The sequence below is a fragment of the Heterodontus francisci genome, chromosome 47 (assembly GCF_036365525.1).
Source record: "Heterodontus francisci isolate sHetFra1 chromosome 47, sHetFra1.hap1, whole genome shotgun sequence".
In the NCBI taxonomy this organism is placed as follows: Eukaryota; Metazoa; Chordata; class Chondrichthyes; order Heterodontiformes; family Heterodontidae; genus Heterodontus; species Heterodontus francisci.
The window spans coordinates 10,069,541-10,081,557 of NC_090417.1; the positions used below are offsets into that span (position 1 = coordinate 10,069,541).

Consider the following 12,017-nt stretch of genomic DNA (forward strand, 5'->3'; position numbering starts at 1 on the left):
TTAACTTTGCTTCTCTCTCTCCACAGATGCTGCCAGACCTGCTGAGTATTTCCAGCATTTCTTGTTTTTACACTTGAAAGTACTTCATTGGCTGTAAAGCCCTTTGGGTGTTGTGAAAAGTGCTACACAAATGCAAGTCTTTCTTCTGTACAGTTAGTGAGTTGTGAATGGTTGGTGACAACAACTTGCATTTCTACTGCACGTTTCAGGCAGTAAAATGTAATGAATGCTCCACAGGAGGCTTTGCCATAGTGTTAATGTCACTGGACTAGGATCCAGCTTTATATCCTGGGGACTTGAGCTCAGATCTGACCATGGTAGTTGGTGGAATTTAAATTTAATGAACAAAACTAAAATCTGCAATTGAAAGCTGGACTCAGTAATGCTACCATAAAATGTATCACTGATTGTTGTCGAAACCCCTTTGGTTCACTTTTATGGAAGGAAATCTGCAGTCCTTACTGTGTGTTGTATGCACGTGATTCCAGACCCACAGCAATGTGGTTGACTCTGAGCTGCCCTCTGAGATGCCTGAGCAAGCCACTCAGTTGTTAAGAGTAATCAGGGATGGGCAACAAATGCTGGCCTTGCCAGTGATGCCCACATCCTGTGAAAGAATAAAAAAAATTGACACGAAGCCACAGAAGGAGGTTATTTGGACCGATGACCAAAGCTTGGTTAAAGAGGTAGGATGTCAGGAGGGTCTTCAAGGGGAGAGTGTGTTCGGGAGGCAGAGCTCAGGGCACAGGGAGCTGAAGCCACAACCGCCAGTGTTGGAGCAATTAAAATTGGGGAATTGCAAGAGACCAGAATGCGACGAGTGCAGAGATTGCAGAATGTTGTCAGTCTGGAGGAGACGACAGAGATTTGGAGGGGGTGAGGGGAGGAATTTGAAAATCAGGATGAGAATTTTTCAAATTGAGGAGTTGCCAGACAATGTAGGTCAGCGAGCAAGAGGGTGCCAGTTCGTATAACCTTTCAGTAAATTTGCAGAAGCAAAGCTATTATGAAGCAGAAAAAAAACTGATTGCTGCCAATGTGAAAATGATCTATCTTATGGACATAGTGGCTGTGTTGCAATGGTATGGAAATTGTTTGCTGCGAGCTCTGGCTCCGCCTCCTTTGCTCCTGCTCTGCTCCCTCCCTTCCCGGGGCGGTGACGTCATTGGAAGATGGCCGAGGCGGGCGCGCCGCCATTTTGAAGGGCTCGGAGAGCGGGGGAGGGCACAGCAGCGCCATCCGAAGCCAATCCGCCGCCATCCTCAGCCCAGTGCAGCCCGGCTTGTCCGCCTGTAGCTTCGGCCACATCCTCGGGCACCGCGCGAACACCGGCTACCTCCATTTCCAGCCGATTCCGCCATGGCAGGTGAGAATTGAAGCAGAAAAAACGAAAGGGAGTGAACGCTCTCCACCAGTCCTTTGGTTCTGGATTTGTTTTTAAATCTGAAGCCCATTCCCCCCCACCCCCCCTGCCCCCGCCCCACCTCCCTCCTTTCAAGGCCTGGGGACCTGAGTGCTAAAGTCATTCCTCCACAGAGTGGAGGAAAAGGGCAGGGAAGCAGCCTGGGTAGGACCAAAGCCTTGAACAATATCAATAATAATTTCTCATTCCTGGAGTTTAGTCGACTGATTTTGAATTTATTGTAGAAGCAGCCCAGTCTGAGGCTGGAAAGATCTGAGTGTCTGTCCAGCTCCCTACACCATCTAATGTATGTTTAATTTTATTTCAAAAAATCAATGCATATTTTATTTTTTTTCTTCTCTCCATTCAGGAGTTGGAAGTGGTGGCAATGACATTCAGTGGTGTTTCTCTCAGGTGAAAGGGGCTATAGACGATGATGTTGCAGAAGGTACAAAAAAAAAACATTTTTCTCGATTTTCTCTCTTTCCTGCTGCCCTCAGTCCCTGTCTTTCATTGCTCACTGCACTGGTCTTTGAAGGTTTGGTTTGGTTTTGTTAGAAGATTAAAGTATGTGTTGCAGTTTTCCTGCTGAATCTTTCTGTCTGCAATTCCCATTTTCTGAAGATGGCAAATACTCTGGGAGGTTCAATGGATGCATTGTATGAATTACTTGAAAAATAATTTAATTGTAAAATGCCTACTTCTACATGTCTTTTAAATGCACGGGGAAGGCTGAATGTGTTCATTGATGGCTGAAAGAAGTGCAGGATTTAGCAGTGGATATGAATGGGGTTGATATTCACGTTGTGTGGCTGAGGGATATCAATTCATCATAAAATGTGTCCATCCTCTAATGGTTTGTGATTTGTGCTTAATAGTTGAGAGATCTGAAATACAGTAAGCTTTCAGCTGATCAAGTTGAACTAAAGTGAAGCAATTCTTGACTAAAATACTTCCTGTGGGGGCCCAGGCATTCTTGTCCAAACACATTCTCGTCCTCGCGTTTCTGTTGTGCATCGGTTGAGTTAACTGAAGCAGTGCAGTTCTGATCAGTGAAAAGTGGCATGATTTTTTTTTTTGTTTATCACTGTCCCGTGGACTTTCTGTCTGGCAGAGTAGACATCAAAAAATAAGTCAAGTGTATCTGGAGATCCTGGACTTGTGGACTGTTGAAAGGTTTCAAATGAATTTCCTAGCTGATTTAATGGATGACGACGTGGTACGTGTCGGCATTGCGTATTAGCAGTAATTACTGTACTGTACAGAGAGCATTAGGTTTCTGTATACACCAGGCAGTCTCGTTCTGGTTTCAATATATCGCAGTGGTGTGATGTGAAATGTTAGTACTATATCTCTTTGAATCTTAAAACGCACATTACAATTCAGGATTGTTGGCTTCCAAACTTGGGCTGTGTCAGAGAGCATTTTATGTGACACCAGGGTGAAATCCTGGTGATTGCACATCTCTTCATAGGCTGGGAGTAATTTGAAATGGATCAAGTGTATTACACAACACGCAGGCGTGTGTGTATGAGAAATAAGGTTAATGATCACACTGCTTCAATTTGTAAATAGGGTTTTCTGTGCTGCCTGGAGGATGTGAAGTTCCTTGAAATGAGAGACTCCTGTAAAATTGATGATTGCCCTCTTAAAATGAGTGTAAATCACAAGTAAATCCATGAATGGATTTGGCAAGGCCTCCTGACTTCAGATTCCATATCCTGTGCAAATATACAGCTCTGATTGTTGGCCTTTGGTGTTTGTTGTTGAAGTGAAGTGATGGCTAAAGTTAAGACTGGGCATCAATGTTGGTTGAGAGGGGTATCTCAGCTGGGTACTGTGGGCCGGATGTTTGGAGGTGAACAGTGCGGTGTGATCTTCAACATCTCCTTTGGTTTATGATCTCCTGCACTGTGGAACTTGTGATGATGTCGCCCTCACTCAGTTGTGTGCCCGTGTCAGTTTGCAATGCATGCTTATGTCCTCTGGTGGAGCACAACCCAGGGGTAGGAGTGCGACTGACTAAGCCAAATGATGTAGTTAAGATGAGAGAAGTACTGTGTATTTGCTTCTGATTTCAAAGTCTTACTCGTTAGACTACAGCTGTTATTTTGCATTTATTGATGTGTGCCATCCAGTGCTGGTACACCAGCGTGTTATAATCCTATTCAGATAAATTTGGTCCATTTCATGTTTTCCTTCCAGGATACCAACCTTATCACCTGGACATTGCAGTATCCTGCTGTTTCTTAAATAGATCATTGTTTTGGCTGCAATCATTCTTTCTCTCAACATGTTTAACTGTTGATTATCTGCTTTAAAGAAGCATCTTTTTTGGACAGCAATGAGAGGCTGTGTGCACTATTGAACTATAGGAGGAAACAGACCTACTGAAACCAGTGCCTCTTAAGGTTGGGTTATAGTTTAAATAATTTCTTCAAGCTTCTCCCGTTAGTAGTAACAAGCACTCACACCTACCACCACTCTGCTCGCATTATGTAGTTTGAGATGGTTTCCAGACTCGCTTCAACTTTGTAGAAAAGGGGAATATAGTGATGGGCAGTTCAGTTAAGTCCAAGTACAAAGATTTCGCCCACTAATGTGAGACTTCACTGAAAGCTTAGTGGCAATATACAGTGTCCGAAACATGCAGTTGGAGGGAGTACCCTTGGCTTGCCTTTCCAGACGCTGTGCTCTGATCTGCAAAGTAAATGATGTTGAAGAGATTAGATTAACTGTCCCAGTGCAAGGATGGAAAAATGATCAGCATTACTGGTTGTGTTTATCTCCTTCAGGTATCATGTAAGATTGTTCCATTACAACAATGTCCATATGTGATTGCATGGTATCATTTATGGGGTGGTTCCCTATCTGCTAACAGGATTGTGCTGAAATATTGGTGCTTGAGTTATGCTGCACGTTCTCACAGCATTGCAGAGTGTTCTGTACTGATGCGACCTAATCATTACCAACGCTGCCACTCTGAGTCTGAGCGATGATGGTTTTGCATCAATTCTGATCTGATGTGTAGCTCTAAATGGAGGGCCTAACCTGACTATGGATTAAATTCCCTGAAGGTGATAGTCTCATACCACTTCAGTTTGACACCACACGCAAAGAAAATCCAGCACTGACAGGTCTAATTTACTAAGGACTCGGGACCTGCCAGGTCTTGGAGTGTGTAACTCTTGGAGTGTACTCAGACAGTGTACTGTCCTCTACCAGGGAAAGACTGGTCTCTCAGTTTCAAGGGAGCTAGGCAGAGTGCATTGCATGCATCTGGCTGAAACCCAAACTGCAGTTACCTGCACCCTTGTAAAGAAATTCACAGTTCGTTATTGGCAATGAGAGCCCCTGAAAAGTTTAGCTGTAACCATGACAACAGTTTGAACCTGAGTTTTTACAACATCAAGATCTTAGTGATGATATCCTTGGAAAATACACTACTTGGCATGATGCTAAACATTCAGATCAAGTAGTTTCCACTTTCAGTCCTTGTCTTGTGCTTATTAGGTAACATGACTGAGGTGATAAAAATTGCCAGTGGCCCTGGATTGATCAAGGCAAACTCGGTCAGGGTTCCAGTTCCTGATCACTTTTAAGTGGCTTCTATTGCAGAGAGTTTTCTTTTGTTCTGAATGAGGACCAGAATGAGCTCGGCTGTGATAGCTCCTGCACTGGTGTCATGCCAAAATTGCTGTTTGGGCCTGTGTGAGAGGAATGGTGCAGATGCAGGACCTGTGGAACTGGACCCTAGCAGAAGTCAGGTCTTTCAGAATGGGAGACCTTTGGAGAGGAAGGTTTGTTTTAGTTTCAAAAATTACACATTGACTTGACTTTGAAACTATTCAGACTGCCTGCTGTACCGCCTTTCACTTTCTGATGACTTCTCTGTCTGATCCTGCTAATGTAAGGAGTGTCACTGATGACTCAAGGTTGGTCAGGTCACGCACCGTGCTTGCATTTAAGCGTATACATACCGAATGAGAAAGGAAAAGCTGCTTGTGCTGCTGTTAAAGGGATACCTGGTTGTGTGCTGTTTAGTACAATATAGTTGTCCCATTATCGCATTTCATTACTGGTGGATTGTTACCTGCTTCCTTGTGATGGTGTTTGTCATGTGCTGGCTATCAAAGGAATTATTTACCCACTTGGTTCTTCCCTCCTCTTAACAATATGCTATTTAAGTTTGTTGCATGCAAAGTCTTCTGGCACAGAGGCTTGTGACAATTACTTGATGTACTGGATTGTTGAGAACTTAACCAGGGTGACTGCAGTGAAAATAAAGATCCTGTTGTTATTCCATTTGAGGAAGTTTCTCTGGATTGCGACTGTCCGAATCAAGTTAGGGGCATGTTGTCTTAATGCATCAAGTTGAGGTCCTAAACTGAAGTACATCCCCACAGCGCCTTCCGGGAATTGAGCAAGCAGTTCTTTGAAACCACTCTGAGATTTTTTGGAAAGAATTTTTGTGACTGGGTTTCTGGGACTGTATTAAGTGAAGGAGATCTGGATTAATGGAAAGTCTTGAAATTGAGACTTGTAAAGATAGGTTTGGCCTTACTGAAGCATCTATTATTAGGATTGCAGTAAAGCACATTGTGGGTAATCTTTGTACACATTCTTCCAAACTTGGGTTGAGTGTGCAGACAGCATTTTGAGCTGTGGAACACAGAAGTGCTGGTCAGTCACTGGTGGTGATAGCAGTTTGAGAGGATGAGTTTAGAGAAATGTACTGCACCACATTCAGTCATGTTGACTGAAGAGTGTATCCAAAATAAACCCAATGACAACGTTGCTTTGGAAGTCCCTGTTTGCAGACAGGGTGAGACAAGTGTCTCCGCTTCCATTTTTGTGTACCCAAGATGTTCTGCACAACTATTTACTCTTGAGCTGCTCAGGAATATTTTGCTGCGTTCTGAATCAACGGCATCTGATAAAGATATTGTTGAGTGTGATTGTTCAAGGAGAGCAGTCTGGTACCTGTCTAGCTCACCTGCTGAGCGCAGATTTAACAGTAACGCTTCTCCTGTGTGCATCAGTAATACTTGAAAGAAGATGATCCGCGCTCCCTGGATGACCAGGTAATGCCACACAGACCAGAAATGTCCCAGATTTAGTCTGTGCTGAGTTTAGTGTTCTGAGCCAGGGCAACAATTGGCCTCAACTCCCCTGGGCTAGGGAGGCATAAAATCTCTTGGTGTTCATGCTCTTGGTTGCTGACACGTTTCTGCACGTGCGTGATTTTGGTTGCAGTAACTTGTGATGCTCATCACCCTGACGCTGAGATTAATTCTGGTATTCACTTGTTTGAGTTGTGCTAACTCGGAGTCGACTGGATTTAGAATCTGGGACCTTCTAGTCTGTATGGCTCAGTGTCACCATGGACTTGGTCACCATCAGTCAATAAGCATTTGAGGGAGCACAGAAATCATGTTTCCAGTTGAGTAAGTGGGGGAATCTATCAATATATACCGGGAGGAAGGAGGTCGGTGGGGGTTCCTCCACTTCTGTGAGTTTGAAAAACAATGCGTACTCTGAAATCCACCCCATGATGTAAACTTGCAGGCTCCATTGTACTGGGAGCCAAGGAAAATAAAAACACCTCTACTTAAAATTGTTGTGTGCGATACAAAGGGATGGAAGCAGGTCAGGGCCCACAGCTGCTTCTACGTGGTGTTCCAGTAATAAAAAAGCGTCTGTTCTTGATCAGTTCATTTGCAAAATATTAACACTAAGCCGGGGTGGGGGGAAAATGTCCAAACCCATGCTGCTGTGTCTCTAGCAGGCAAATGAAGATCTTGTCCATGTGCAAGGATTTTTCTCTCTCTCTCTCTCCTTTCCTCCCTTCCCTTTTAAAATGCTTATTCCTCCCTTGGGTGCGTTTCACAGGTGAAAATGTTTTTCTGAGTGATAATTCTCAGCAATTGTCGGCAGTCTCGTCAACCTTGAAAGGAGTAGGGCGACATCATACTTAGCCTTGCCCTTTCTTCATCTGAGGTCCAACAAGGGGTCAATGCATTATGAAGAGGAGAGGGACCTCAAGGCACATGAACCACCTGGCTCCCCCTCCTCCCAGCTGAAGTATGCGCCCAGAAAGCACAGCTGGAAAGGACTAAATTTAACTCTTGACAGTAAAATTGCAGACTACCCTTCTTTTCATAAACAGACAGCAGAGTCAATTCTGATGGCCAAAGGGGTTGAGGCACCATGCCGTTTAGAGCTTGGCCAAGCATGATGTGTGACTCGAGCCACCTGTAAGTCAGATGACGTCGGAGTGGTATGTCCCTTTCGCAAAAGTACATGAGTGAACTAGCCAGGTTTGCTAAACAATCCAGCAGCTTTTATAGTTATTTTGTTTGTGGTGCAAGTCCACAGTTGAGCAGATTTATTGAACTGGGCATCACCATTTGCCATGAGTGGATTTCAACTCATGACCATTGAGTTACATTAAGTTATTGTACCTGTTGACTTTTCAGGTGGTACTATTGACTTGAGCAAACCTGGGTTGGATAAGGGCAAAACTCTCAGCCCCCTCCCAAAACTGACCTGTTTTTTTTACTACACGTGACATTATTTGCAGTGCTTGTTGGCCAAGCAGACCTGAAGCTTGGATTTGTGCTAAACCTGTTGACTCGAGCGACCAAATGTTGAATCTTAATGAAAAAAGCCCACCTCATCCGAGAATAGACCAGTTCAGGTAATGCAATGTAGACAGAGATGCCTCTGGACATGCTGTCTGGTCACAAGAACGGATGGTTTTCTCAGTTGTGGTTTTTGCTGGTGTTGCAGACAATTTCAGTGTAAGTCAGAAAGTTAGAGGTGAGGCCTTTCATGGTGGAGGCTGTCTCTGCTTGGGAAATGTTAACAGTTTTTAACTTGTTCACAAGAGGACAAATTTTGCAGAATCTCCTGTGATTCATTCATCAGGGTATATGCTGAAAAGTGGAATTTTCAAGACAGTATATAAAAGCTCATTTGGAAGGGTCAGTCATTGCTGCTGAGCACTGGGTCACATGTTTGCACATGGCAACTTATCGTATTCCTGATTTGTATTGCCAGACATTGGGTGAGAGTGTGTGAAAATGGGTGCATGTTGCTGACATTTGTTCTTGTCTGTCTGTGAAATTAGCCATACACATGCATGCAGGAGCAAACCTGCTTGGCTGTTTGATGCTGTGTGTCAGCAGGCTTGCCCCTCAGTAATATCCTATTTTCTGTTGCAAACGCATTAGCCAGTGAAATGTATTGAGCCAGTGCTGGCATGGGATTGGGAGAAGAATTGTGAAAAAGTCGCTCTGCCACTCTCTTTGGCTGTGGGAAAGTCAGTGTGCTTATGTTTGTGAGTGATATTGGTGGACAACGTCCTGTGCTTGAGGACATCACAGAATTGGAGTCGAGTGAAGGCACCTCTATTTCATACAGAAGATAACAATTGGGCTGTAGAATAGGACGACAGAAAACGCACATACCTGTGAGTAAAATCTTCTTTTTAAAATCATTTCAGGTGGAGTCCAAATGCATGCGATGACAAGCTTCCCTGATGGCTCATAAGTTAACTGTGGTGTTGTGTTGAACCATGCAGAGCAGTAAAGTCGAAGGTTCAATTCCTGATCTCAGGTGGCTATTGGGAATGTGCCATTTGTTCATGTTTTTGGGTTTGGAAGGGAGGAAATTGGGAAAACTTGTTGCTGCTGATAACTGCCGAATGATAAGGATAAGGATGTCAGGTGAGAATAGGGTCAGATTCAGCTGTGGTGTCTTCCGATCTTAAATAACCTGCTGTTACTTAGTCTTGCGATGCCTTGGGGGCGTTTTACTACATCAAAGGCACTCTGCCGATGCAAGTTTTTGCGGCTAAGTATCAGATGGCTGCTGGTGCCATGGAATGATCCTGTGTGACATTGGAAATTGGAGCAGGAGTCGGCCTTTTGCCGCCTCGAGCCTACTCCGCCATTCACCCAGATCATGGCTGATCTTCTGCCTCTGTGCCGTTTTCCCGCACTGTCCCCATATCCCGTGATATTTTGCATATCGAGAAATCTATCGCTTTCTGTCTTTAACCTACTCAATGACTGAACCTTCACAGCCCTTTGGGGTAGAGAATTCCAAAGATGCACCACCTTCTGAGTGAAGAAATTCCTCTTGTCAGTCCTAAATGTCCTATCGCTTATTCTAAGACTCTTCTGTCCCCCCAGTCAGGGGAAACATCCTTTCTGTATCTTCCCTGTCAAGCCCTTTAACAATTCTGGATGCTTCAATGAGATCACCCCTCATTCTTCTAAATGCTAGAGAACGCAGCCCCATCTCGTCAATCTCTCCTCCTTGGATAATCTCGCCATCCCAGGCTGGTGAACCTTCATTGCACTCCCGCTATCGCAAGTATATCCTTCCTTGGATAAGGAGACTAAAACTGTACACAACACTCGAGGTGTGGTCCCACCAAGATTCCATACAGTTGCAACAAGACTTCTTTCCTGAACTCCAATCCCTTTGCGATGAAGGCCAACATACAATTTGCCTTCCTAATTGCTTGCTGCACCTGAATGTTAGCTTTCCGGGACTCAAGAACAAGGACACTCAGGTCCTTTGGACGTCAACACTTCCCAACCTCTCTCCATTTACGAAATACTCTGCATTTCTGTTTTTCCTCCCAAAGTGGGTAACCTCTCATTTTTCCACATTGTATTCCATCCGCCTTGTTCTTGTCCATTCACTTAGCCTGTCCAAATCCCCTTGACGCCTCTTTGCATCCTCCTCACAACTCTCATTCCCACTGAGTTTTGGGTCATCAGCAAACTTGGAAATATTACATTTGGTCCCCAAAGCCAAATCATTGATGTAGATTATCTGGGCCTAAGCACTGATCCTTGCGGTACCCGACTAGTAACAACCTGCCAATCTGAGAATGACCCGTTTATTCTTACTCTCTGTTTTTTGTCTGTTAACCAGTTCTGAATCCATGTGCTCTAATTTTGCTTGATGATCTGTCGCGTGGGACCTTATCAAAAGCCTTCTGAAAATCCAAATGGACCACATCCGCTTGTTCACCCTGATTTATTCTGCTATTTACAACCTGAAAAAACTCCCAACAGGTTTGTCTAACATGACTTCCTTTTCATAAATCCATGTCAACTCTGCCCAATCCAACCATAATTTTCTCATCAGTTATCTATGCTTTCAGCAAAGAGAGAAACGGGGAAGAACAAAATAAGCTGCAGGGATCATGTTAATTGTAAAAGTGTAAAATTGGTTTAATTTGGTTATTGGCAAAATAGGGAGTGACACTGAATTTTATGAGCCAGATGGAATGACTTGAAATGCACATTTCTCTCCCCACTATTACATTATCAGCTGCTTGCTGAAGTAGCATTGACCAAATTTCATGCTGTGAGGACGTGAGAATATAGACTGACATTCTGCTGCATTGGTACATGTTTTCGGATTGCACTCATTTGAAATGATCTTTTTTGACTCCAATGTTACAGAGGGTTGATTGAAGTGTAAGTAGCATTGATGCAGAAATGTGAGTGTTACGACCAGGTGAGAAAAGGGTCTCTGCTTCCCTCTGCCTTCATCTGGTCTTAGCGTAACAGGGTTTAATTTTAAACACACTGTTTTGAACTCCCCCTTGATGAATCTTTATTCACCGCTTTCCAGTTGTAAGGCAAAGAAACTAGTCAGATTGAACTTTATTAAACCTAAACCCTAATTCAGTTAATGCCTAATTTTTGTGTTTTCCTCGCCCCTCTTAAATAATGTGAATGCTTGAACTTCATTGGCCATTAGTGGTGACACATTCCATATTCTGAGACCCTTTTGCTGTGGGGTTAAATTATAATTACTATTAGAAGCATCAAAAAATGGAATCTTAAATTAACACCACCTTGTTACTGAAACACAAACCAGTAGACATACTATTTTTCTGTTCGCCATTTTATGCGTGACGCGCCCACGCTAGCATGCATACGTGATAGACGCATGCAATAGAGACAGAAAAGAGAAGAAAAATAAAGTGGTAAAGTTTGAGGCTACATCTGAAGAGGGTTTTGGTTACTGTTCTTCGAGCTCACTGTAAAGTCCATGATTGTAGGTAGATCTTGCTTTTCGTTGGGGCCCAGTATTCTTCTTGAACCTTTTTGGATGCAGGAGACTTTTCTCTCTTGAAGTCATGTGTTCTCAGTAGGTCCAGAGGCTTGTGAGAAAGATGGGAGCAGACAGGAGAGGTCTTCTCACTGCAGGAGCAAGCAGTCTTTCTGAGTTCAAAAACTCTGTGGCCAGTTCAAAAAAACACCTGGACCAGCCAGTTAGTCATGTGACCAGCTGGTTTAACCAGTCCTGGCTTTCGTGGATTGTATCACCTCAGCAGTCTCTGGAATGCTCTTCTTTGCACTTTCAGTGTCTAGTCAAAATCCATTGTGGGTTGAATGTGTCAGGGAATGGTCCTTTTGTCTCCAAGCACTGTCTGTTAGTGTGCAAATGTTTTTCAGCTCAGTGTCTGGCAGCCCTTGTAACAGGCCTTCTCCTCTTCCCAGCAAGTTTAAAATCAGTGTTCATAAGACTAGATTAGTATGCCTCCTTCTTGTCAGGTGGGGCCTGCGTGACAGTGAGTATA

General features: G+C 43.8%; 1 protein-coding gene across 1 annotated transcript in view; it reads left to right on the forward strand.

Moving 5' to 3' along the window:
• Window positions 1–1,144: 1,144 nt before the first annotated feature.
• LOC137357109 (serine/threonine-protein phosphatase 2A 55 kDa regulatory subunit B alpha isoform) overlaps window positions 1,145–12,017 on the forward strand; it is an 88,519-nt gene continuing 77,646 nt past the window's right edge. Inside the window, exons 1-2 of the mRNA XM_068023143.1 lie at window positions 1,145–1,366; window positions 1,773–1,850. Of these exons, the coding sequence (XP_067879244.1) occupies window positions 1,360–1,366; window positions 1,773–1,850 (85 nt within the window). The 5' untranslated portion in view covers window positions 1,145–1,359. The remainder of the gene's footprint in view (window positions 1,367–1,772; window positions 1,851–12,017) is intronic.